At 48.4% G+C, this 27,037-nt stretch overlaps 1 protein-coding gene across 2 annotated transcripts in view; it reads left to right on the forward strand.

The window, feature by feature from the left end:
- The window catches only part of SPATS2L (spermatogenesis associated serine rich 2 like), a 182,837-nt gene that overhangs the window by 138,040 nt on the left and 17,760 nt on the right, over window positions 1–27,037 (forward strand). For both annotated transcript variants that reach the window (XM_045296313.1, XM_004701736.3), the window contains 3 exons: window positions 2,941–3,147; window positions 4,949–5,084; window positions 24,474–24,532. In XM_045296313.1, coding sequence (XP_045152248.1) covers window positions 2,941–3,147; window positions 4,949–5,084; window positions 24,474–24,532 — 402 coding nt within the window. The remainder of the gene's footprint in view (window positions 1–2,940; window positions 3,148–4,948; window positions 5,085–24,473; window positions 24,533–27,037) is intronic.

The raw sequence follows: 27,037 nt of genomic DNA on the forward strand, positions 1-27,037 counted from the left end.
GCAGGCGCCAGTGGTGGGATTCAGCCAGTTCACACAGTCATGACGCAGGCGCCAGTGGTGGGATTCAGCTAGTTCACACAGGTTTGGCAGAACCAATACCTAATTTTTTTGTTGAAGTCGGTGAACCGGCACTTGTTATCAGAGTTCTCTCTGGGCAGTCACCCAATGTGCACGTCAAAGTGTACATTCCTTACTCTTTCTTAACATTCATCTGCACAACAGTGGTGTTTGAAAGCATGTTGAAGTAATAAACTGCTTTTCGATGTATCATTTTTTATACTTGAAACTTTCATTCGGGCAGCCAACCAACCGGTTGTTAAATGATTTGAATCCCACCACTGGCTTGACCCCATTGTTGCAACCACTGTGTCAACACTACCAAGATATCCATGTATTCTTAAAAATCTTTGAATTCAAGTGCCTACGTTTCTCCCAAGAGCGAGATTTGTTGTTTTCCTTTGCTTCAGTAACAAGATAGCCTCCACAGTTCCTGTCTTACTATGCAAGATGGGTAAGTCAAGTATGTAAGTTGATCTTATGATTTGTAACTGGGAAAATGACAGTTCTCAGTTTCCTCAAGATTGCATTTAGTGTGAGAACAATTCTCAATACTACATCTGAATGCTGTCAAGTTCATGTCAGTTTGTAGTGAACGCAGAAGACAGTCGAACTGCTCGTGGGGGTTTTGAAACGGCGGATCTTTGCAGGAGCAGACAGCCTCATTCTCCCAGGGAGTGATGAGTGAGTTTGAACCACTGACCCTGTGGTTAGCAGCCCAATGCTTAATCCACTGCTGACTGTAAATTGTGAATAGGTACAACCTGACTGAAAAATAATATGACCATGTATATCAAACGCTTTTTAAGAAAAAAGGTATGAACTTATAATCTCTTCACTAGAAAACCCCACTGAATTATAGTAAAGGAATTCAGTAATGAAGAGAATGGGAAAGGGGGTGACAAGTGTCCATTTCTAGAAGGGGTGAGCGTGGCCGGGAGGAAGCTACCCAAGGAAACAAAGTTAAAAACAAAAACAAAAAAACTACGGCATAAAATACAAAAAAATATGGAAGTAGAAAGCCCCATCTTTCTCTCAGTCAGTGACAGGTGGTGTCAGATTGCTAACTTAGCGATTAGCCACCCAGGGCTTAACCCACTGAGCTACCACAGCTCTTGGATCCACTCTACAACATTAGTCTGCGTGAAGACAGACTGTCCTGTGTGCTGCCATTTAGAGCTCTTTCATTCCTGGAGGAAGTGCTGTGCTCTGTACTTATTGACTTTGTTCACCAGCTCTATTAAGCATTTTGTAAGTACTGTAATTTCCCTTGAAGTAAATTTTAAAAGCGACTCATCATTCAGCTCATAAAATAAATGCTGTGCTTTTCTTGACATATAACTCGTAAATGATGGATTCAGCTGGAGTCAAATTTACATTTATGATGAACGGGCTAACGTCTAAAGCCAAATTGACTAGGACCCAGTCGTCTTCCTTTTCGCTCGTGTGCGTCTCTAATGGTTGTGGCAGTAGCAGGAAAGGTGTTCCTTGTGTCCTCTTCCCCCTGTGAAACCACTCTAAGTGTCATCTAATTCGGCTGAAATCCTACAGATGCCTGTTACACCGAGTGCAAACACTGGGGCTTCAGAAGTGAACCTGATTCAGCACCTGCCCTTGAGGAGCTCATAGCTCCTGCAAGGCAGGGCTGAGGGGCAGCCGTGGACGTGTGCTGAACAGGCCTCTCCAGAACTCACAGACCAGAAAGAGAGACCGGGCAATCAACTTCTGCAAGTCAGTCGGTGAAAAAACAGGTGGCGCACACAGGAGTCCCAGCCATTTGCTCATGGGCTTGACATGTGTCAGGGGACACGTTGGTGGCAGCTAGCAATCATAACTGTGAGAGTGCCAGGGACCTGGGGCAGGGTGACTATCTCTGGAAAGGAGGCTGGGCTTCGCAGAAGTGGCACTGCTCTGTGTGAGTGTAAGCCCTGGAGAAAGGAAGCTCTGTAGGTGCAGCCACAAGGTCACCCAGGACATAAGGCAGATGAGCCTGCTGCGCTCCCAGACCCTAACCTGCATTCTTTCCATGAAACCCAGCTCTCTCCCTCTAAGAACCTACCTTCAAAAGCATACTGGACTCCCTTTTCTCCTGCTCAAAGCTCTCTCTGGCAGTAAGATGTAAGGCTGATACATTCTTTTTCTCAGGCCACTAAGGTGCCGTTTAATCCACTGCAGCAATAACGAAATAGGAACTTACCTTTAAAAGATGCCAAACATAGCGTGCCGTTAATTTATTGCCACATCTATTAAAGCTCCAGAGAGAATCTGACTCGCTGGATGTTAAAAAGATTTGAGCTAGTATGTGGATGTCTCCTGATGTCAGCCCTTCATAAATCTGATAAAGTGACGATGGGACCTGTTGTCACTTCATTCCTGCCCAAGCTCCCATCACTCTGCCGCCTTCATTAATTCAGAATAAAATTTCATAAGACATTAATGTAGCCATTGGCGATAGGAGGTCTGCGTTTTTATAGCTTCGATAATAAGTCTTCCTTAAAGATGCCTGTGCTTTTACTGGAACAGAAGGGGGCGGGGGAGATCTGCTCATCTCATGAACACATCTTCAGAACCTTCCTGGGTAGTGGTTGGTGAGAAAAGTAAGGTTCACAGGTGTTAAGCGGCCTAGCCAGGACCCAGGTACTATCTGTAAGATATTACCAAAGCCAAACCACAGCCTCAAGTCTTCCTGCTCCAGACACACAGCTCTTTTTGGTGCGTGCTCTAAACCTTCTGGAGAGTCTTGTGAAAGAAACAGTGTCTTTACTATTTGCAAAAAAGGCATGCCTGGCCCTAAGCACACAATACCCTTGGCGTCCCCCCGTCACCGTGTCTCCGTGTTTCTAGTGGATCACTTCACAGTCATTATGTGGTGTTTTCTTACAGAAGGCAACAGACCACTGCAACAGAAACTGCCCGTAGACGACAACCCCAAACCTAGACATGGAGCACCACAGAGGTCAGATGGCCTACAGTGGTCAGCCGAGCAACCTTGTAACCCAAGCAAGCCCAAGGCCAAAACATCTCCTGTTAAGTCCAGTGTCCCCGCAGCTCATCTTGAAATAAAGCCAGATGAGCTGGCAAAGAAAAGAGGTAAAGTGGTTTCTTTTGCACAAGTGGTTGAACGTAACTTGCACACCCAGAAGAGTGACCCAGTGAGAGGATATTCCATAAGTGCTGTTGGTGAAGAGAGATGCGGGTGCATCTGCATTTGCTCCTGTGACCCATGTCGGTGGATTGTAAGGGAAATGTGCCCCCCCTTCCACCAGTGCAGCCCATTTCCTTTACCCCAGATGCCCTTGGAGTCGGCCCCACCTCGTGGCGTCCCCGGATGGTACAAATGGTCAATAAGTCCAGCTGCTAACTGCAGTGTTGAAGGGTTGAGTTCACCCATAGGTGCCTTGAAAGAAAGACCTGGTGATCCACTTCTGAACAATCAGCGATTGAAGACTCTACAGTGCACAGTTCTAATCTGACACACGTAGAGTCACCATGAGTCAGCGTCGAGTCCGTGGAAGCTGGTTTTGCTGGGGGTTAGAGCTGTTTCCCCAGCCTTCCGTGGTTGGTCTTCTCTTTGTAGGCATGGGTACACTTGCCCCACTAGTACCTCCTACTGTGATCTCTTATAAAGAGGATGTTAATATAGGAGTGCTTTTAGAATCATAAGCACAGAAAGGGCCAAGTGTGTGTGTGGAGTGCAAAGTCTGCCTTGCATTGCATAAAGATGATCCCAGAGCTTGGCATGTACCCGTCAGATGCGGCCTTCCCTGTGTAAACTCTGCCATGTTTTCCAACATTCAGACATCATCATGCCGAAGGATGAAAGAGGGTTTTATATTGGGCACATTCTGTTTTTGTTATTGTCTGGGCCTTGGGATCCCTTGTACATAACTGGTATTAGAAATGAAAGGAGCTAAATTACTTCCATTCTGATTTCCTGAATGTTAAACAATAGTCTCCCCTTTCCACCTCCATTGTCTCTGATTTCTGGCCTGTGGTTGGATATACTATCTCCCTTTGCTTGAGGGAGGACTTTTTCCTTTCCTTCAAGAAACACGGCCTTGTTGGGCTAAGTGCAATCTGTCTGTTTGCTTGGCCTGATCTGTAAACCCTGGTGAGAGTTTCAGGAAATCAGGCAAGATTGGCGCCCACAGAGCTGCCTTAATTGCTGCAGCTATAATTACAGGCCTGGCACAGGGCTGATGGGCCCAGAGCCTGCATACCTGGCACTTGTGCTCCTTTGTACCTCCCTCGCCCTCCCCCTCCGGGTCATTGCCCTCTTCACAAAGCTCTGGTGCTTCTTAACCACGCAGAGAGGCGTGCACAGAGCGAGCCAGCAGCCCACAGTCTGCAGCACATCAGCTTCTAGGAAACTGCCATTGATGATAGAAGACACTCTCAGAGCCTCTTGGTGGAGAGCAGAGGAGCCAAAAAAGCTCCCTGCCCTTGGGTCGAAGCCAACTCATAGCGACCCTATAAAACAGCGTCAAACTGCCCTGGTGGGTTTGTGGGACTGTAACTCCTTCATGGGAGTAGAAAGCCTCGTCTTTCTCCCAGGGAGTGGTTGGTGGTTTCAAACGGCTGACCTTGGGGTTAGCAGCCCATTGCCTAACCACTATACCACAAGTGTGCCTCCAACGGCCACTCGGGAAGCCCAGCAGTGTCAGAGAAAGGACAGACACACACACACACACACACACACACTGCCTCGGGTAAAAAAATCTTTGTGTAATGAATATCCTCACTCCAGCCCCCACCCACCCCCATTGAGAGGCAAAACACAAAATCTGGGTTTTGGCAAGTCACTTGCTTTGTTTTGTGTCTTTCACAAGTAAAAAAGGAAAGTACTGGATTTAAACTTCATTTTTTGTCCGATCCTTGACATTCACTCTAGGTCCCAATATTGAGAAGTCAGTGAAGGATTTGCAGCGTTGCACTGTCTCTCTGACCAGATACCGCGTCATGATCAAAGAAGAAGTGGACAGTTCGGTGAAAAAGATCAAAGCGGCCTTCGCCGAATTACACAACTGGTGAGTGATGGTGCATCCGCGCTGTAACACTCTGGCCTCGCGCTGTGCCTATAGGGAAACCCACCAGATGGGCAATACTGTTTATTTAACACACAGACGTCCGTCACTGGATAACTCTCCGCCACTGAGTCTTTTAAAGCCCTCCAGGCCAAAGCTGGAATCGTTGGGGGTGAACAAAGAAAAAGGGAGAGCAGGCGTTTGAAAGGAAATCTGATACGCATCGCTTATTGGCGTTTGAAATTCGCCCCAACGTTATATGAGTGATGAGAACAAAGCCTCACCCAATGGTCTTTATTACAAAATTCCTGAAGGTTAGCACCATGAATGCTGCCAAGAAAACCAAATCTTTTTCAACAGTTTCATTATAAAATAAAAACTACCTTAACCAAATACAGAAATATCTCACGAAGGGTGCAGTGATGGAATCCCATTCTTGGCTAGAACTCACAGACGTCCACTGCTGTGGCTGGTCCCACCCTGCCCTGCCACTGCTTTGGATGGAAGACATGCCTTTGAGGCCCATAGGTTTGCATAGGTCCACAATCGAAATAAAATCCCTGCTAAACCGGTGTAATTAAAAATCCCAATAGCCAATTCCTTCAGGCAAATTAAACCCAGATTATGTCATTAGGACTCATTTCCTCTCCATCTGTCTAGCTCTCTTTCTCTCCTGGTCACTACCTCTCCTCCCTTTCTCAGTGTCCTGCCCCCGTCCCCCCGTGCCCCCCCCCCGCCCCGCCCCAGTCTGATATTTCATTTTATTCTTGACTTCATTCTTCTCAACTCACTGCCATTGAGTGGTTGCCCACCTATAGCAGCCCTGTAGGAGAAGGTAGAACCGTCCCTGTGAGTTCCCGAGGCTGTAACTCTGGACAGGAGTAGAAAGCCCCATCTTTCCCCTGCAGAGCTTGAGGGCAGCGGCCCGGTGTGTAACTGCTAGGCCACCAGGGCTCCCGACGGCCTTCTTCCATGTGGCAGCAAAGATGACTCTCAGCAGCTCCAGGCTTCCATATTCCTAGTCCCTCAGGACTGGAAGAGGACTTGGTTTCAACCAAACTCCACGGGCTAGTTCCCATTGGCTAGGGGGTGGGAGTCCTTTGCCTACCATAGAGTTAGGAGTATCATTTGAACCCTGGTCAGAGAAGTACAGAGCAGAGAGAGCACAGGTTCTCTAGAGGAAGATCAGGGTGTGATCTGGAATCAAAGGAGGAAGCTGTAAGACAGAGAGAACTCATGTCCACAGTGTGCAGGCACATGGAACTACTGTATATTCCCTGTAGTTCATTAACTTCCCATGCCTCTTAAGTTTGACCACATCTTCTATGTATTTTTCCTATTCAGAGCCCTTGCATAGACACTAATAAGTCTTGTATCATAAACTGATTATGGAGTTGTGTAAATATAAGAATTAAGCCTAAAGCCACTGCCACTGTGTGAATCGCAGTTCCCAGCAACCCTGTATATATAAAACATTTCTAAGACTAATTCTTTACAGAAGCAGACTTTCACAGTTTAGTTTCTCTTTTTATAAAGAACCACTCAGAAGAAATTAGGGTTAGGACCCACCCTGCCCTCGTATAGCCTCATGAACATAACAGAAGATGCTCGATCCCTAAACAGGGTCATAATCCCAGGTACGGATGTTAGGACTTCGCCGTATCTTTTTGGGAAATTCAATCCGTCACACAAAGGTAAACATGCTATACCAATGAAAGGTGTTAGCATTGCGGGTGTTCTTTTTGAAAACGGTGTTAGTTCTGTGACTTCCCCAATCTTCCCTTAACTAACTACCCTGCTACTTATACACACAGCAACCTCACAGCCTTGTACTCCCGAGCTGGGCAGCAGGACTGCGTGTAAATTGACAACTAGCCCAGCTTCCCAGGCTTTGTGGCCCACACTGTGTCTGTGCAACTTCCCAGCTCTGTTGTAGCTCTGAAGCAGCAAGAGATCAACAACAACAAAAAGCAAGGAGCCACCTTTAGCTCTTCCAGTTCTGGTGTTCCAGCCCCTGTCTAAAAGCAGTGGCTAGCTGCCCAGGGAAGACCCTCCCCCTCCCTTGTCCTTTTGTGTGGCTTTATAGAATGAAATCTTCCCCTGAGGTCCCTGCATGATACCTTCCACCCCGGTGACTCACACACTGATTGACCAAGTGTAGCCATGACCTCAAATTGCCTTCCTCTTCCCCAGCTGCTCTGAGAATGTTTTGTTTTTTGCCTTAGTCAAGTGAACATCACATGGGTCATGAGACATCTTGAAATGTATAACCGATTCTTTGAGTGTGTCTTGCGTCCTCAAGAGCTAGAAGCACCGAAGGAAGCCGTGGCTCTTTGGCTCTGCCTACAAATCACATTGTGTTGTAGCCAGGGGCAGGGCCACTTCTGATGAGTCCTGCCAAGCAGGACTGTGTCTAAAAGTGATCTGCTTGTCCTACAAAGTGAAGAAGGATGCTGGCGGGCAGCCCCTCGCGCTGTGCTGTGGCTAGGAGATGAGTTCCCGCCGCACGTGTGTTCTGATCTACCCTCTGACAGAATAATTGCATAAGTGTTAGCCTAACACCCCACCCGGAGTACTATCTGTCAACCGTTCGCATACACTGCTGCCAAAGGGAGAGCCTTTGCTGGAGCTCTCCATGAGACAGCAGCCTAGCCAGCATGGTGACGCGTGTGAATGAAATAATGAAGTCTCACTTCTGTTTTCTGGGTGGGGGAGAATGGTGCATTTGGGGAGTGGTGGTGTTCTTGGAAACACCAGGCAGCTCACACATTCTTAAAGATGGAAACTTACCTGTTGCTAGTGGAAGAGGCCTTACGAGAAAACCCTGAGTGCCATCCCTCCCGCTTAACGCCATGCTGACCTCTGGGTCCTATCAGAAGGCATCTCCGGTTTGGAGGGTGTGAGACTCGACCAGCCCTCCGGAGCATCCAGAGAGAGCTGGCTCTGAGACAGGTGTTCCGTCGTGTGGTACAGGACAAGGGGACAGCTGTGTTTGGATTCTAGCTCATCTCATTTCCGAACTTTGGATCGTTTTCTTTTCTCTCGGCATCAGAGTTCTGAGCAGGCATTGTATGTAGCTTAGAAATAAATAGGAATCTCAGGTAAGCAATTCCACACGTTTGCTTTGCTGCCAAAGTGCTAGCTTAAGGTGAGGCCTCCTGACCACATTCCATGAGAAATACTACCGAGTATACTTGAGGATAAGCTTAGTTTTTCAGCACATTTTTAATGCAATTTTTGTGGTAAAATTAGGTGCCTCAGCGGATATTCGGGTCAGCTTATACCCGATTATATACGGTACTTGGTTCATGGAAGCAAAATGCCATTTTTTTGTGTAGGCTTGATCCCAAGTGAGCAGACATCAGGGTGAAATGAACAACATGCTTGTCCTTCCTGATCAGGCTGTGAAGAATACCTGGTCCAACGCAGTTATTGAAGGGAGCCATTAAGTAGCTGAAAAATGAAATGAAAATTGGCATTTGACCAGAACATGGTGACAGCAGGCTAAATGACCATAAGAGAAAGCATTCTGATTTTCCCAGAAAGAATATAGGATTGGGGAGGAGGACAGAGATGATATATAATACTCTCACAATCCATCTTCACAGAAAATAAATTTTGCAACATGAGCATCTACGTGAAAAGGCACATGGGGAACTAACAGGAAACAGCTGGCTCCTTCTCGACATGATTGGCCCCCTACCACAACTGGAAAACATTCTGCCTCTGCAGTCAGAGCTGCTAGATTGGATTGCTTTGTGTGCGAACCAGGCCAGCATCTCAGCTCAAATCTCTGTGTGTGTCCAAGTTGATCGTGAAAGCATAAAATGAGCAGTAAAACATGATGTCCTCCCCTAGAAAACATGGAAAGAATAGTTGGTCACCCCACCATGTGCTGGGGGAGAAATCTTCCCAAACAGCTGTAAAATTCTGTTCGGGTGCTGTTGTCCGTGTGGCATCTACTTAAAAGTAGTCTTAGAGCCAAGGGAAGACAGTAAGAAGCCAGTGGAGGGGTGGACGCAGGGCAGGGCTTGGGGGAACCAAGGTTGCAGGGAACTTGGAGCTAGCAGGCAGCTTGAGGAGTCTTTCTTTCAAATAGGAAAAGGAAATTGTTTGAACCCCTGGAACCCTGGTGGCCTAGTGGTTGTGCATTGGACTGCTAACGACAAGGTCAGCAGTTTGAAACCACCAGCCACTTTGTACTCCTATAAAGAGTGACAATCTTGGAAACCCACAGGGGCGGTTCTACCGTGTCCTATAGGGGTGATGTGAGTCCGAATCCACTCGAGAGTGGTGGATGTCAGTGAGTTTGGTTGGAATTCTATAAAGGAGCCCGATCTCTGGGTGAGAGCAAGAGAGAGATTCCCTAAAGCAGTGACTGCCCTGGCCCAAGCGGGATTTGGAAAGGACAGGGGTTTCAACTCCCTCATCCCATCCCCTGTCCACTGTTCCATCTCCTGCCTGCTTTTCCTCCATCTTTCAGTTTCTGCCCTCCCAGCAAAGACAGAGTGAAATCCCTGCTGCCCAGTATGGGCCAGGGGCTGTCCCACCCTGACCCCACCACCAAGATGGGGACTCGTGGTGGCAGCCCCGGTTCTTTCCTTGGGCCTTCAGCCATAGACCCTGTTTGTCTTGTGTCACTGATGACCTCACCTGTGCAATGAGGATGTGCCCCCCCAACATGACGTAGTGCCTGTTCGCATGTCAGCAAACGCTCTTTGGAGGCTCTCTCTCCAGCCAAAGGAGTGAGTAAAAATGAGAACAACAGGCAGAAGAAAAGACTATTTTGAGCTAGACATATCCTCTCCCAAGCTCCCTCAAATCTCACACCAATGGGGGCCTCTAAGCCGGCACTGAAGCCCTGCTGGTGGCCAGGCAAAACCGCACATAGATCATCAGTGTGGTCGGCAGGGTGGCCCCAGACACAGAAGAGCTGTCATCCCTGAGACATTTTACATCGGCGTCCCTTTCTGAGACGAGAGCTTGAGAAGGATGGCCTCCATGGGAAATTGGCCCTCGCGCGGCCCAGGCCGGAGCATCCTCGGTGCTAACCCTCCTGTCGGCCTGCCTGCTACTGCTTCTCAGACACTCGAATCGTGTCCGGTTGCCGGAGCGAACGTCCTGGGGAACCGCTTCACACCGAGTCCACATAAGAGCATTTTCTTCTCTTCGTCAGGTTTATCAGACACAGCACGATCTGTCTTCATTTGTTGGGTTTCTTTGCCCACAAAGCCTCTAAAGCTCTTTGCTTTTGAGAGTCGCCTGCCTTTCCAGATGACGCTAAAAGCCACTTTGTGTGTGTGTTTTCACAGTGCCCCCATCTTCTCTTTTGTGACTGAGTTCACATTGGCTGAAAGATGATGCTGGTAAATTAATATTTCCTTCTTTCCAAGTCCCCCTTCCTACCTAGAGATACTAATTTCACGAGGCTAGTTAAATCTTGGCGTGCGTGCAGCCAGAATGCTCCTTAGAAGTGAGACTGGTGAGACTTTGTCTCTCGTACTTTGGACCTGATGTCAGCAGAGACGACTCCTTGGGAAATGACGCGAGGCCAGCAGAGGGTCGGCGACAAGAGGAAGCGCTCAGGGAGCTGGATTGGCACGGTGACCGCAGCAATGGGCTCTAACGCAGCAATTGTGACGGCGGCACCGGACCAGGCAGGGTTTGGTTCTGCGGTTCGCAGGCTCCCTAGGAGTCAGAGCTAACTGCACACACACCACCAACAACAAGCGATCGAAGAAGAAGCAATGCATTTGAATCACGGTACTGGTGGAGAATATCAGAATTATCAAAGAACAAGCAAATCTGTCTTGGAAGAAGTACAGCCAGAATGCTCCTTGGAGGCAAAGGTGGCGTCACTTGGCCTCACATGCTTTGGACATGTTGTCAGGAAAACCATTCTCTGGAGAAAGACACGGTGCTTGGCAAAAACAGAGGGGCAGTGAAAAAGGAGGAAGACCTTGATGAGAAGGATTAGCAGACGGCTACAGCAGTGGGCTCAGCTTAAGCACGATTGTGAGGGTGGCACAGGACCAGGCAGTGTCTTGCTCTGCTGTGCGTAGGGTCGCTGTGAGTCAGACCGACTGCCACCTGAGGACAACAGAGCAGCTACTCTTGGTGGGAGGATTTGAGGACCTTTGGCAGGTCTGCACACACTTTCAGTTGCCATCAGGGAGGAGAAGGAGATGCTCTTGACATCTGAGTAGAGGCCGGGGCTGCTGGGCTACATCCTCCCATGCACACGGTCAGCCCCCGTAACATTGGTCCACTGCACGTGTCCGTGGTACCAGGGAAGAGAAGAAGGCCCGAGGGGCACGAAGAATGAGTGGAAGAAGGCATCTGCCGTGATTCCTTGAAGGGACGATGAAGCCCCCTTGTACGCCACACCCCAGAGTCTCTGCCCACAGCCTCGTTCCCCTCTCAAAACCCAGCACTGCAGCTGAGAGCAGAGGGCAGGGGAGGCTTCCTTTTCAATCATTTGTAGCCTAAGCCACATGGCCTAATGCCTTCTCGTTTCCTATCAGCACATTTGGAAAATAATTTCTTCCCATGGCCTGAAACATAAATCTTCTAGCTATACACTTTAAAGGTCAAATTATATTTTTGCCCTCTTGAGACCAGAAAAACAATTATATTGAAGTGTCAAAAACTTAGAGCTTTATTTTTGTGTGTGTCTATTTTTCATTATAGAATTCGACTCAGTCCTTAGAAGAAAATGGGAAATGTAAGAACCTCAGGTTGTAGCTAATGATAGGCAGCCACTTTCATTAGCCCATCAGCACCCTTGGTCTTTTTCTCATATTGCAATAAAACCAAGGATCACAGTGGGGACCAGGATTAGGGTGAAGATCTGAGGCAGGCAAAGATAAATACAGTCGCACGCTGTTCCATACCGAATCTCTATGGAGAGTTATTGTTTTCCTCTGGCGTCAGCCAAGCAGCAATATTACTTGATGTGCCCTGACACACACGGCTCACGTCCAAATAGTCTAATGCCAGGGACATGCTCAGATCAGCCCATCCTGCTGTCTTAAGCTGAATGAAAACAGACAGCCTGTTTCCCTGTCTCACGATGCAGTATTAGTGGAACAAATACTTGCTGGCCAGCTAATTACCCTCCCTTCATTAAAATTACTGGAATTGTGGCGCTAGAGCCACCTCGACAGGAGTATGGGGCAATTGTGCCGTAGGTGGGACATAGCCCCGGTCTATCTCTGTGTCGCTGTGAGTCAGCATTGACTCAATGGCAGTGAGTTTGGGTTTAGTTTTGTTGTTGTTGTTTTTAATCTCGGTGTCAAAGAAGAGATGCCGTGACACCCAGCAAACGTGTGGGCCTGAGCCCGGTCACCTGGAGGCTGTCGATGGAATCTTGGTTAAAGAGTAGAGGCTCCAGCTGAAAAGCCCAATGGAAGTCGTATGCATTCCTGGTATTCACAGGCAAATCCCAGTGATCCGGACCAGGGGTGATGCTTTGCCCTGTGCCATTCGACCCAGGATGTCTGCCATGGGATGACCAGCAGGAGAGCAGATGCCAGCAGGCTTTCCTCTCCGCATGATGCAGAGATTACGGTTTCCTGCTTAAATATCCGGGAAATGTTAAACCGTGGCTGTCTTTGACCGGCGAGCTGTCTAATGAATGGGAAATCAAGAGGCTTGTGGGTTTTGTGGCATTTTAAAGAGCATTCATTAAAAAGTCTCTTTATCCACCTGCTCCAGAATTGCGTATTCGCTTGTCATGGGTCAAAACTGGTGTCGACCAGCTTTCCCGACGGATCCCTATCCTTCCCCTCAATCGCTCTTCTGCGTGGACCCCTACTTGTGACCGTACAGAGCAGCAGACAAAGAAAACGAGAGAAACGTGCCCTTGTCCTGCACCCCCAGTCTCTGAGAGGCGGCCAGTCCCTGCAGCAGGCCCAGGGTGGCAGTGCATGTACCCCTGCGGAGGAGACCGGGACACAGTAGTGGGGGAGGCTGATGGCACCGCTGGGCCTCCAGAGAGCTCTGCGTCAGCTCCGGTTGGTGGCCTTGCTGATACACCGGCACACTTTCTTCCCCTTGTACCCCAACTCAGCTCGGGGTTCATTCTGCGATTGTGAGAAGGGCAAACGCCACTGCCCATGGAGAAACTCAAGGTGGCAGTGACTTTGAGATGAAGGCAAGTCCCTGGGGTACCTTGTGTGCACCGCCACCGCGTGGTGGTGAAGGGTGCCCTGCTGAATAGGTCCGGGTGGCACTTTGGAGGGGAAGGGATCTCAGCGCCTATTTTCCTTCTGCCTGAGGTTTTTCTCTGCATCCGATGCCTCCCCAGGGCCACGGCAAGGACGGAATGAATCCGTCGGCCCTAAGGAAGCGCAGCTTGATACATACGGCAAGTCCTGAGCTGGCCTGCTCGGGCTGGTTCTATTCCCCGGAAAGTAGCATCAATAGCCCCGTGTGAACAGCCTTGCCGAGCCACACGCGTGGGTCACCTCGATACTTCACCACGCCGCTCCCCTCCCGCTGCTGCCGGCCTCCCCTGGGGGTGGGTAGGCCCTCGGGTCGAGCTGGAGGACCGGAAGTTGGTTCTGACTCGGCTTGACATTGGAAAAGGTTTTCTGAATCTTTTTCAGCAAAGCAAGGCAGCCAGCCAGGCTGGCATCCTGCTCCTGAAAGGGAGTGGTGCGTTTTCAACAGAGAATAGAAAGTGAAACAGAAGTTAAGTAAACTGGTCTCCCTACACACTCCCATAGGGCGCGGCATATGTGTCATTGGTGTGCGTGTATTCTGGGGTGCGGGGTCTGTAATCTGTAGTACAATCCTCTTTCAGTGGGGAAAATAAGATGAATCTATCCTTCGATACTAGTATAAACTTACAATACCTGATAATATTTAAAAAGGGGGCCCGCTGATACCACAGTCACAGAGTGGAACTGATGCGTTTCTGTTCATTAGACGGTAAAGAGAGAGGGTCCTTTGGGACAAGCTGGCAAGAAAACCCAATGCCATCGAGTTGAATCCAATTCATAGCGATTGGGTTCCTGAGGCTGAGAGTCTCGGAAGAGAAGGCCGCATCTTCCCCCTGTGAGGGCTGACGGGTTCAGAGGCCTCGCCGTGGGGTTAGCAGCGCTTCGCTCCGTGCACGTCATCGTGGTCAACTCTGAGAAGGCAGCTCTCGCTCAGTCGTGTGAGTGCCTTCCACCCCGGGCCTTCATCTTCCCACCCTTTCCCTAACAGGGCCCTGCTGCTCTTGGGGGGAGGGGGGGTGTCGGTGGCTAGTTCCTCAGAAGTGGACAGCTGCTCCTTCCTCGTTCTGAGTCTGTTCTGAGTCTGGAAGCTCTGCTGAATCCTCGTCACGTTGGGTGACCCTGCTGGGGTCTGAAATGCCCATGACATCATCCCTTCAGTATCACAGCAGCACCCAAGCCACCACAGAACAGCACACGGACAGACATGTATGTTCATATGCCATTGCCAATTTGGCATTAGAAAAGTCAGCTTTTAAATGAAAGGTCCAAAGAGTTTAATCACTCACTTGTGCCCACCCCCCTTCGGAGGTCACTGTGCAGGGCAGGGGCTTGCTAAGGACAGTGGTAGGACGTGAGACTGGAGGTCCAAACCAAGTCACAGTCCTTCTGTGCCTGCTCACTAGAGAGCCAAGGAACTCGGCAGCCCCCAGGGCCAGAGGCCAGGTGCGCCCCCTGGGGCTGGAGGTGGGTCCTGCTTAGACCTCTCCCTCCTCCTCCTCACCTCTTTCCCTCCCCACCCCAAAAAACAAACAGAGGAAATACAAGAATATTCAGAGTGATAGTATTTTGAGCGTGCGGCTAAGAGCGGTTTTACCTGATTTCATTTTGAAAAGTATCTTGTTCTAATCCTGCTCTCCGTCTTTTCTAGTGTGTTTTTAGGGAGCAGGCGATGGGAGTGAACATGTAAGGAAGGATAGTAGCTCAGCTGCTCCGTGGGCTCCCTGGTGCCCTCAGACAATTAGCATGCACAGATTACAATGAAGCAAAACAGAAGCCGGCGGGTAGTAAATCAGACCGTGTTTACAACTCCTGAATGAAAACTAGTGACTGTATTACTTTCCCCGCAGTGATCTCCGTGGAAAAGCACAAGGAAGCAGTACTTAGCAAAGATAAAAGCACAGATTGTGAAGCAAAGTCGTGTGAACTTCCAAAGGGAGGCATTCTTAGAATAGAGGTTTCCACTGAGCATGTTGGATTTGTAGAAATTATAGGATTCATTGCAGCTCAGGTGTTATTTCTTAAACTCCAAGAAGTGAAAGAAATCCCTCGTTGTTGTTGTTGTTTGCGATCCTGTGTGAGAAACTCCAGGGGCTTACCAGTGTTGGTGTTTGTGCTAAATCCCACCCGCCCCATTTCAGAAGTGCACCTCTGTCAAGTATGACGCCGTCCACATTCACGGCAGGTTCCGATCCCTGTCGGGTTCCAACATCAAGTGTGCACACTGAGAGATGGGGATGGATTGAATGATCTCTGATAAAGGGAATGGGAAGAAAACGGGCTCCCTTGGTGGGCAAATGGAGCACAGTGGCCAATGACCGGTGCTGTCTCGGGAAGCTTTGACACTGCGTTGAGTGGGACTCGGATTGAGATGCCCTGGCCTGCTGGCTTACGTCCCGGGCAGTCATCATTGTCCGTGGGTTGTGACCCAACCCCAGTCTGTGTGCTGTAGGCATTTCTGCTGGGGGTTGAATGTTTACCAATTATCAATGTGTTCAAGAAATCTCCAGAAAGCTCCATTTGTTCACCCATGATGCATTCAGGAAACAAACAAACAAACATAATTTATTCTTTCTATCTATAACAAGAACGCTGCCCCCCCCCCAAAAAAAAAGGAATGTAGCTCTTAAAACCAAACTGGAAAAAAAGACAGAGTGCAGAGGCTAGTGTACAACGGACTCCATGGTGGTGCTGGCGAAGAAAGCGGAACGCACCAGAATCTCCTCCAACGACCCTTGGAACCAGGGCCACCAGAGAGCTCCTTAGGGACAGGGACGGGACCGGGCCTTACATACTGTGGACCTGTGGTCAGGAGAGGCCACAGCATGGCGAAGGACAGCCTGTTTGGGAAAGCGGGAGGCCTTCAAAGAGCTGGCTGCATCCACGGGCTGCGCTGAGTGCAGGCCTGGGCAGTGTGTCGTCCTGCCCGTGCAGAGAGTCGCTATGGGTCGGAAGCCACTCGGTGGCGCCTCACAACCACAAAGGCCAGACAGGGAAGCGAGGTCCAGAGAATCAGTAAACCAACAGGATGGAAATCTTGAGCCAGCAGCACATGATGAAAATGATATCCAAGGGCAGGGAGCCATTCGTGGCAAAAAAGTGTGTCATGGGAACCGCTTTTGCTGTGTTAACCTTCACCTAACCATGCGATCAAATATGACCCCCATCCCACCCCCTAGAGGGGTAGAGTGGAGGTCATAGGTCCGGGAATTCCAGCAGTGGGGGCGGGGTGAGAAAGACCACAGCCAATGATTTGATCAAGAGCCCATAGTTACCTCCCAACACTGGAAGCGGGAGAGTGGGGTAGGAGAGAGATTTGTGGAGGAAAGATGTCATGGGAACTGGGCCAGAGGCGACCCAGGAGCCAGCTTACAGGGTCTAGGAGGGTAGAGAAGGAAAGGGAAGCAGCTCGGAGAAGGGCGGGCCAGGCGCCGGCAGCATGCCAGCTCCCCGTGCACCACCTGCAGGGCCCTGTTCCAGGGCTAGGGCTGCAGGTCCTCCAGAGCCACTCACGGGGCCGGAAGTCACAGGCACGCGCAACTGTGAAGTCAGGGACAGAAGCTCTACTGACGGCTGCAAGAGGTGAGACATGGGTGAACTGAAGCCCCTCCCTGGTTTTGTGCCCCCGCTCAAGAATTCCTGGTCACTCTGGGCGTGGAACTAGAAGTTACACTGTTACCCTGGTGTATGAAGTCTCACGCACCTGCACCTAGGAGAAGGCACACAGGTGCCTGAGCAGGTGGGCCGGACAGGCAGCATCGTCCATCTTCCATCAGTGCTGGCTGGTAAAGAGCTCCTCGGAGCAAGCCGGACCCCGGGAGCTGGTCAGGAGCTCTGCTGACATTCCTGACGCAGTAAAGAGGAGGGCCCCCTTACGGAAGCAAATAGATGTGCTTGATGCTGGGAAGCCCGGTTTGGGGCCTCCTCTCTCATTCGTGTGCTCAGCAGAGACCAGGACGGAGGGCTAGAGATGGACGTTCGCTGGCATCAGTTCTCCCACCAATGTAGGTCCTCTTTCTCAGTAGTGGGTTGAGGGACGTGAGATTGTCTTTTGTCTGCTGGTCCTGCCTGCCCCTCTCTGGTCTCATTCCCTCCTGATGCCCCCCAGCCCCACCCCCAGCAGCTTCCTCCGCTTGGCTGAAGGAAGCTCAGGACGGAAGGACTATACCTTCTAGGTCAGTGGTTCTCCACCTTCCTCATGCGGAGACCCTTTCATACAGGTCCTCATGTGGCGACCCCCCAACCATCACATTGTTTTCCTTGCTACTTCATCACTGTCATTTTTCTACTGTGATGAATCGGGCGACCCTGTGAAAAGGTCTTTTGACACCCCCTGCTCCCTCCCCCCAACCACTGCTCTAGATTGTCCCTGAGGCAAAATTAGCTGCTGCAACAGCCTCAGGCAGTTTCCCTGGCAGTCAGGGTACCAGCCATGGACCAGGCTCTAGTGTTACCTTCGCAGTCTGGGTCAGTCTGACGGCTGTTGCAGCTTTATTCGTTTATTTGTGTATTTCAATCACCTTTGAAATTCTGCTTTCATGCTCAGAACCCACCACCAAGTCTGTATCAGAACACTTAATAGGTTTATGGAGACCACGGCGCGTGGCTTGGCTCCTCACGTATCACTCATGCTTTGGTCTTCAAATTCCCGGAAGCGTCTCTCTGGAGAAGGAATTGATCAGCCTGTTTCTACCAAAGTGCCTTTCAGCTTCTTTTTACTCTTGTTAGTATGAGTCCTCTACAGAAGGGAATCAAGACAGTGGAAACTTTTTATGACATGACACTTCATCTGTGTGATTAACTGTATAACACACCATAAAGGCTTTGCCATGGTAATGTCCTCCTCCTTACACCTTATTGCTTGGATAATAAAAGCTTTTTTATGGCAACAGGATAAAAGTTTACTATCCAGGCAATTTAGACAAAATGAGAAGATGGGGTTTTTTGGAAAGATGCAAGGCCCGTCTGAAACGTGAGGTCAGCGTGGGTTTGACAGGACTCTGTATGGAAGGTGCTTGACGTGTCTCCAGTCTGGTGTCCTCCAGGATGCTCTGCCCACCCCGCCGACAGAACAGTCAGGGGAAAACCATGTAAAGGTTCTCTCTCTGGACCTGGTTGGCACAACTAGTTAATGCACTTGACCATTAACCAAAAGTTTGGAGGATTAACTACCCAGAGGCCCCTTGAGGGAAAACCCCAGGGTCATCTACATCCCCCAAGTCCCCCGAGGAAACCCTATGGAGGGAGCACAGATGGACTTGACATATGGAGGGTCAGTCGTGAGGAGTTGGAATTTATTCCACAGCACCTGGTTTGAGGAATTCTTGTTCAAGACCAAGGGTCGCTTGACAAACAGAAACTTGCAAAACCTAGAATTGCCGGTGACTCTGCGGCGGGAAGCGCATATGACAATAATGTATTTGCCACCCACATTGCCACCAAAATCAACTCCCTCTTTTGACTCCAACCTTTGGGTCACGACCCCTTTGGGGGTCGAACCCGATTCATCACAGTAGCAAAATGACAGTGATAAAGTAGCAACGAAAATAATTTTATAGTTGGAGGGTCACCACAACACGAGGAACTATATTAAAGGGTCACGGCATTAGGAAGGTTGAGAACCACTGCTCTCAGCCAAACCCTGTTTGTTTGGTGAATCTATAGTTACCTTGTTATTCACAAGCTATTTCTCAAATAATTTGATTCTGCCAATGACCAAGATTACGTAAATGTTCTGCATCAACGTGATTTATATGCAGACACTGTCATGTACCGACTAAGAAGTGTCATCATCGGTATGCCTCCTCACAAACACCCCTATCAGGGAGCTTTTTCTTATTGTTGAGTCCAAGTTCATCACATTGAGCTGAAATGTGCTAAGCCTGGAGATCAGACTTGGCGAAGGCTCGGACTTCTTCAGCTGTCCAAGGACAAAGTTGGGGAGGGGTGCAGTCTTCCAGGCAGGGGGAAGTGCATGTGCCAGGGCCTTGTGACTAAGAGGCTTGGGCCCAGGCCTCCTGGGCTGGTGTGAAGCTGGTTTGGTTGTTGTGCTCCATTGAGTTGAGTCTAGTGCATGAGGACCCCACCGGACAGAATAGAGCTACCCCATTAGGGTTTTCTAAGCTGTAATATGTAGGGGCACAGATTGCCTCTCATGGGGCCACCAGGTAGGTTCAGACTTCCGGTTAGAAATCAGCCTTTCAGTTAGCAGCCAAGTGCTCACCGTTTCACCACCAAGGATCGTTATTGTGATGCTTATAGGAGGTCATTCCAAGAAGGCGCTGAACTCTCCCTAATGTGCTTAAGCACACAGTAAGCATTCAAGAAATGTTACTTATCCTCAGCTTTTATTTAGAGCCACCTTCGAGCTGAGATCTGCCTACACAGATGTACCTTGAAAGCCAGCATGTGCTCTCGACTCCTTCCAGAGAACTTGGCCCCTGACCCCATCTTTGATTCCTCAGTGACTCCCGTCTCTCGTAGTCCACTAGCAGGTCCTAAGTAAAAGTGTTTGGTCTGGTGGGCCCAGGCAAGTTCTCTCATCACCAACTTCTCTCTAACCGAGAGACGGCCAGTGTTTCATCCTTCCCTCCACTGCCCACAGTTACCATCCCCTCCGACAAGCCAGTCTCCTTGAGCAAACCCCCAGGAACTTCAGGTCTACATAATTGGGGTTCTTGAAGGAATGTCCAGGCTCTCTGCTGAGGCTGGCATCTGATCTTGGATCGCATCAGGTTCAACATCCGTTCAGAGCAGAGCCCTGACTCAGCAGAGATTCAGTAGCTTGCCTTCCTGCACAAGGGTTTTGAGAGCAGCCATACGCAGCAGTGCATGAATTACTGTAGCGCTGGAGGACGATCCTCTTTGTTGAAATGCCCAGAGGAATGGAAGCATGGTTTGATACCAGCTCCACAAGCTTCTTCTACATCCTCAAGTGTGCATTCGGCAGATTAACAACGTAGTGTGTATAACTTTCGTCCCTCCTGTTGCTAGCCCAGAAGGTCTGAACTAACGATCATAGGAAGATCTGGCTTTGTTTAGCATATGTTAGACCTGGGGATACGTATTATACCCCAGCCGTCCATCTTGAAAACTCTCTGAGCACAGTATTATGTTGACAAATTGAATCAACACAAATGTTATTGTGATCAGCAGCTGGTAAAGAAATGATCAAAGCCCCCTACCCCAACCCTTCTCCCTACCCAGCATACACACAAGCTGCAGGATTCCCAGCACCAGGGTCTAGGAGCTTATTGGGGGTGGGGGTGGGGGGATACTGGAAAGGGAGCATTGAAGATAAGCAGAGATTCTTCTCCTCCGGGCCCTTCACTGTGAGACCGTCCTGGCCCTCTCCCGGGGGTGGCTCCTCTCCTGCCCACTGTGGGTCTGAAGAGATGCCAGTCTTGTGTGGTCTGTAGGCCTCCCTTGGGTTCGTGCCATGCATGCTCTCACTGTGACCTGGGGGCCTCTTTTCAGGAGCCCCCTGGTTGATTAGCGGATAGGAGTGACGAAGGAGGCCTCACGTCTTCCTGTTATCACCACTTTCTTCCCTTTCTCTGCTTTTTGCTGTTTCTCCAACGTGCACTGCGGGTCTTCACGTTCTCCTCTCAGCTCTCACAAAAGGAATGTCCATTCTACAAAGCGGCAGCAATCGATGTCGCTCTGGTCCACGGTGGTATAGCCAACCCCAAAACCATTGCTTGACACGTGGCAGGCAGACAGTAAATATTTTTTGAACGAATGCATGCGTTGTCTGTCTTCCCATTTCTAGCCCCTCTGTGGCATCGTTCCTGCTTCACGCTGTTGGTCAAGACAGTGGAGCCCGGGCGACCTTCAGGTTTCACACGGCCCATAGCTCCATCGTGAGGTAACCCAGAAGCCAGCTGGGCTCCCCGAGCCACTAAAGTGCTTGAGCTTCCAGTAATTCCTCTTACTAAACACCAAGTCCAGAGCCCTTTCTCCAGATTTCATCCTCTGGGCTGTTGCCTCCTCACGACTGTTGAGCCTTGGCTTGACCCAGATGTGAAATCCAGCCCGCTGCGCCATCTCCATGTGTGTGTGTGGCCACAGGCATTCAAACCATTCATACCACATGTACTGGAATGGGGACGGTCTGGGTATCCCAGAACTCACAGCGTATACGTCACAACGCACAACTCGCAGTCGCCAAGGGGACATTTTGAGCTCAGCTCTTGGAAGTTCTTTGGCCTACCCATCCCTGGAGATTGCTCCCAGGCGCTGCACCTTCGCAAGCTTCTTGCTAACTCAACTCTTCCCTCCCCTTCCTCCCTTCTTTCCCCCCCTCCATCGCCCTTCTGCTCCCCTGCCTTTGCTTCCCCCTTCTCTTCTCTCCTTCTCCTTATTTGGCAGGGATAAAAAAAGTCAAAGTATTTCCTCAGGCAGAAGAAGCACATTTGTGCATTTTTGCAATTGGGCTCCTGATGCCCAGGTCTCTAAGTTCTACCCAAACAACTTATCCATTAGCCTTTTGTTCTCCGGAACAAAGATGGAATGGCTGTCTCTTTGAAAGTTGGGAAAAATAAACTGTCTCATAGCTACAAGGAGCCCTGGGGTGGTGATTTCAGGTGAGCTCTTGGACTGCTTAGTCACAAGGTCTGTGGTTCAAACCCACAGGAGAAAGATAAGGCTCTCTGCTCCCATAAAGGTTTACAGCCTCAGAAACCCAGCCTCTGGTCATTAGGAGTTGGATGTGACCTTGGCAGAGCAGTCACTACACCTTGTAATTAATTACATGAGCATACGAGTATGAACTCAACCCAGTATTTTATACAGTTAACAAATACATGGTGGTTGGTAAGACTGGTAACAGTATAGACCTTCAGGGAGGGAACCTGAGTACATTGCGACAGGTATGGGATAAAGACTTCTCACTATAACCTTTCCTCTACCCCCACCCCCACCCCATTTTTAAATGTAATTCTTTAAAACTTTTCATTTTGATTTGGGTGAGGGTCTACAGAGCAGACCATGAGTTTTACATTCAGCAAGGTGTGCACATCTTGTTTGAGCGCCTTTATTACAGTACCCTGAGTGCCTCCTCGCATAGCCCGCTTCCTCCCTGTTTCCTGTTTCCAATCCTCCTTCCCTGGCCCTCTGAACTTTGTTCTTGGGGAAAGGCTGCCCTTTGGATCGTGAATGTTTGTTTGTTTTAACCTGAGGGTAAGTTCCAGTCCAGACCTGAAAAGTGATGCTTACCTTTTTGTATCCCATATTTCCTTTAGGTCAGACACACAGACATTCTCTCTCTGTAATGTCAATAAGTGAGGCACAGGTGTCTTGATCGGCTGATCCCACTAACGTGATTAGCTCCAGTGACCTTAAGCCAGGCTGCGTCACGGGAATGGCTGATGCCATCTGTGGTTAATGGATTAGGCCTCCTGCCCAGTTCTGGAGGCTTTACCATTCATCGCACATGTCACCTTTTCCCACTAGGATTTCCTGGTTGGGCTGATCCAAGCCCCTCAGCACACAGCCTACTGAAAACCGTACTTTCCAAGTGTTTAGGTTATATCATCTGATTGAGGAACCCCAAAATTACAGAGGTAGACCCCAGAAACCATTTGCAACCACCTTGGCAAGCAATGTAAAATTCGTAAGGGGAAATAAATGTGCAACACATTTCAGATTTTAAAATATATATGATGTTTGTAAGTATTTCTGATAGAGCAATCTGAATAGGAAAGGGGATGTTAACAGCTGTGTATTGAAGTATATCAAATTTGAGCACATGATTAAACTCCCACACAAGCACACACACAAAATCCCCCTTAAGGAATCAACTCTTGTTTTGAAAACTGATAAATAAAAGGAGAGAATCAAGCATTTATCCTGCCTCACCTAAACTCTACTTCAGTATAACCAAATGATTCCTAAGAGAATGCTTCTCTTTATGGAAGGATTCCAGGAAATGAGTGGCAGAATTTCCATAGCCCCATTTTGCAATCCCTATTGATTTATTGAATCCAGACAATGTTCATCAATATCTGTTAATATTAGAAAAGAAAAATACCATTTGTGTTCCCCATGAATGTGTTGGGAGATATAGAATTTTGATTAGATTCGGTTTTATTTTTTTCAAAGGCAATACTTTATAAAGGTGTTGTGTTGTGTCATTAGGAATCTCCTAGTGGAAATCCGCAACATAAATGTACCTCCTGAGAAAAAAAATTCAAACCTGAATCTAATCAAATTTCTATATCTCACAACCCATTTATAGGAAATACAAAGAAACGTGTTAAATATTACCATGGAGATGCAATCAGAAAAAAAATCATATCGGGAACAACTCTCCAGGACAAACAATCTGTTTCTTCAACAATAACTTGGAAAGATTAAAAAAGAGAGCGGGGGAGAGATAGGAGGAGCCCTGTAAATTAAAAGTGATTGAAAAGACATGCCAACAGATCGCAATGAACGGGCCTTATTTAGATCCTGATGCAGCAAATCGTTGTGTTTTGTATTGAAATTATGGCAGTGTCTTAATACTGTGCAGCGATCTGTTAATATAAAAAAATGAATGTTTCGGGTCTTACAACACTACGATGGCTATGTTTTGAAAGTCCTCTTTTAGAGGTACATGTTAACATAGGGATGAAACAAAGGGTATCTGATGCATATATGCTCATGTATGTAGTGCACAGGACAGCTGGAAAGAGACATTAGGGAGGATTGGCCCAGGCCGTGTTTCTCAGACTCCTGACCCGGGACTGTGCATCGGAACGGCCCGCCTCACACCCTCCCAGGCAGAATCTCAGAAGGGGGAGCCCAGAGCGGGCTGACACCCATGTCCTGTGCCTGACCCGTGTGCCAACTGTTCACGTCTCGACTGTTTTGCTTCAGAACGTAGGCGTTTACAGGACAAAATGCTCTCAGACTTGTATTCAAAGCAGCACCCCTCCGAAAGCCAGGCAGCTTTTTTTCTTTTTTGAACTGTGCTGGCAGTGACCCAATCAGCCGAGGTCACTCGGTGCATCCTCCCCGTGTTTCCTCGGGGCTGGAAAGGCAGCGTGTGCTGCTGGCATCGTGCCCGAGACATGCATGGTAAGTTGGTGGTACGTTGAACGAAAATGACTCTTCTTTTTCTTCCACTGCTTCTCACATGGTTATCTTTGATTAAGCACCCTCCGCTTTGTTTTTGTTTCCTTCCCAGCATCATTGACAAAGAAGTCTCACTGATGGCAGAAATGGATAAAGTGAAAGAAGAAGCCAGTAAGTAGACACCGAGTTGTTTGATTACACAAAAATAAATAAAGGTACAAACCAGTGGCTGGGAGAGTTGAGTCCCAACGGCCCCAGGCCGCAGTCTTTATGGAAGCAGACGGCCACGTCTTTGTCCTCGACCAGCCGATGGGCGTGAACCTCCACCTTTAGCTTCCCAGCTGTTGTTGGACCAGGGGCTGCTACTCAGATGCAGTTCACAGGTCAGGCCAACTCTGATTTTGGATCCTGACCGAGGTCCTGAAATTCACGCGGACATCATAGCTTAATAAGCTTTACGGTCTCGGGCAAGCGGTTCAGCTCTTGGAGAAAGGCTATGGTACCACCTCATGGGACCAGCAGAATAGGCAACAGCAGATAATAGGTGGCATTTTGTTTAGCATATGGACTACAGGTGTGTGCACCTCTGCTCTCCCGGCCCTGTAGCACGCATTGGCTAGTTAATGCTGGTCTCTGCGTGGAGTAGCTCAAAGGACGCACAGGTGTTACCGATGCTAGTCGTGGTCATGAAGGACTGCTAAGTTGTCATTGGGTTTTTAATGATACAAAATTGAGTGTGAAAGTTTAAAACAAAATTCCAAATCTTCATATGAAGCTAGCTGTGTTATTTATATGATTATTCTCCCTTGTTTTGTAAGTTCAGTGAACTCAAGTCCACCAAATTAAGTTCCCTTAAAGAATTGGTCTCATTTTTTTAACTTAGCTACCGTATATACTCGTATAAGCCGAAAATTTCCGCACATTTTCATGCAGTTTTCGTGATAAAAGTAGGTGCCTCGGCTGATACTCAGGTTGGCTTATACTCAAGTATATGTGGCACTTTAAATTTACCTTGACTTTTGGACGGTATTTGAAATTTAATGCAGCTGACTTCTTCCCAGCACTTCGGGTGACTGAAAAGGCAAGTCCACAGACTAATAAGCAAAACAACCCTATGTGGTTTTTCAGAGACTAATCATTCCAAATAGGAGATGGACTAAATCAAAGTCTTCTTTAAATACTGAACTATTTTCACAAACAGAGTCAGATTCAGTAGACCAGCTTCACCTCACACAAAAGAAAGTCAACTACGTGTTTTAAATTGAAATCACAAGTCAAATTGACCAATCTAACAAATGCTCCGTTTCACTAATGAGCACACTTTTCTTATCTCCACCATTGCAAACCTCGTACTAAATTTAGACCCAAGTTTTAATACTCTCGGTTTGATTTATTATCTCTATGTATATTTCAAAAGTACTCACCCAAAAGTTTTCCCATCCAAATAGGCTGAGGTCCCGTGGGTGGAAATTTCAGCTGAGGCAAGACGACATGGTCAGATATGTCACCGTCCCACGGGAGCTCTGCTGGGTCACACTCACTAGCTCTGCCGAGCCCTTTCTTCTGATTGAGTTTCACCTACTGTCTCCATGGGAAAACTCTAGGATCCTGTGTTTCGGTTGGGTTTTAGTTTAAAATCCTTATCCCCTGGGCACTTTTCCTTCCTTCTTCTTCCTGGCAGTCACCACACCCCAGTGAGGTCTCAGCCTATTACCTTTGACTGCAATGAACCATTTTTTTTTTTGTCTTTTATCCTTTCCTCTCTTTTTTTGGCCAAAATAAAAAATCAGACCAAATTCTCCATTCTTCCCATATTTTTCATAACGTAGCCAGCCATTTTATAGAAAATACTTGTGATCGCGGTTACATCGTTTCCTGCATCATTTTAAATAGCATTTTAAACTCTCAAATAGGCAAGCTTTATGAAATGCAGCCAACTGTGGCCCAGAGTGAACTTGTGGACTGTGTGGGCTCCTTTGATGTCAGATTCTTCTATTCTTATAAAATGGTTGGCCTTGTTCCGTAAAAGTGAACTGTAAACCTTACTTGGGATTTTCCGTTTCCCAGGTAGACTTTTTTTCTTCTTTTACAGTTTCATATCCTAATCATAAAAACGCTGACGGTCGTCGCAGACACAGATGGTTCTGCAGCGCTGAAACAGAGTGTTACGAGCACATCATTTTCTCAGGCGGAGGCTAACAAAGACTTCGGGGTTCACATGCTCTCGTTCTTTCTTGAGACAATAATGCGGGTTAGGTGCCAAGACCTGTGGAATTTAGAACACTTCTGGAGAGCATCCGGTTCTTAAACACTGGCTGCATGCCGGCTTTTGTGCTCCGCACTGATAGAGACTGGGCTCCACAGGAAGCAGATGTGAGACCCCCTGTCCTGGGGCTTTCAGACCGCTGAAGTAGCATTCAGCTTCCTTGAGTAATTGGTACTGCAGGTACTGGTTCTGAATTGTTCTTGGCCCAGCTCAAGGGATGGATCAGGGCTCAGGCTTTGGCCGTAGACAGAGCTTGAAGTCCAAATCTAAGCTCTACCCATTTACTGTCTGGGAACCTTGAATCATGTAGTTAATTGTGGGGTTAAGGGTAAGAGGGAACCCCACAAAACATCACAGGTTTGGTAGGCGCAATTGTACAGCGATAATAAGTAGAGATTATAGTAAAGTCA

This window comes from Echinops telfairi, unplaced genomic scaffold (genome assembly GCF_000313985.2).
Source record: "Echinops telfairi isolate 266 unplaced genomic scaffold, ASM31398v2 ScPeMD7_3;HRSCAF=10, whole genome shotgun sequence".
Taxonomy (NCBI): Eukaryota; Metazoa; Chordata; class Mammalia; order Afrosoricida; family Tenrecidae; genus Echinops; species Echinops telfairi.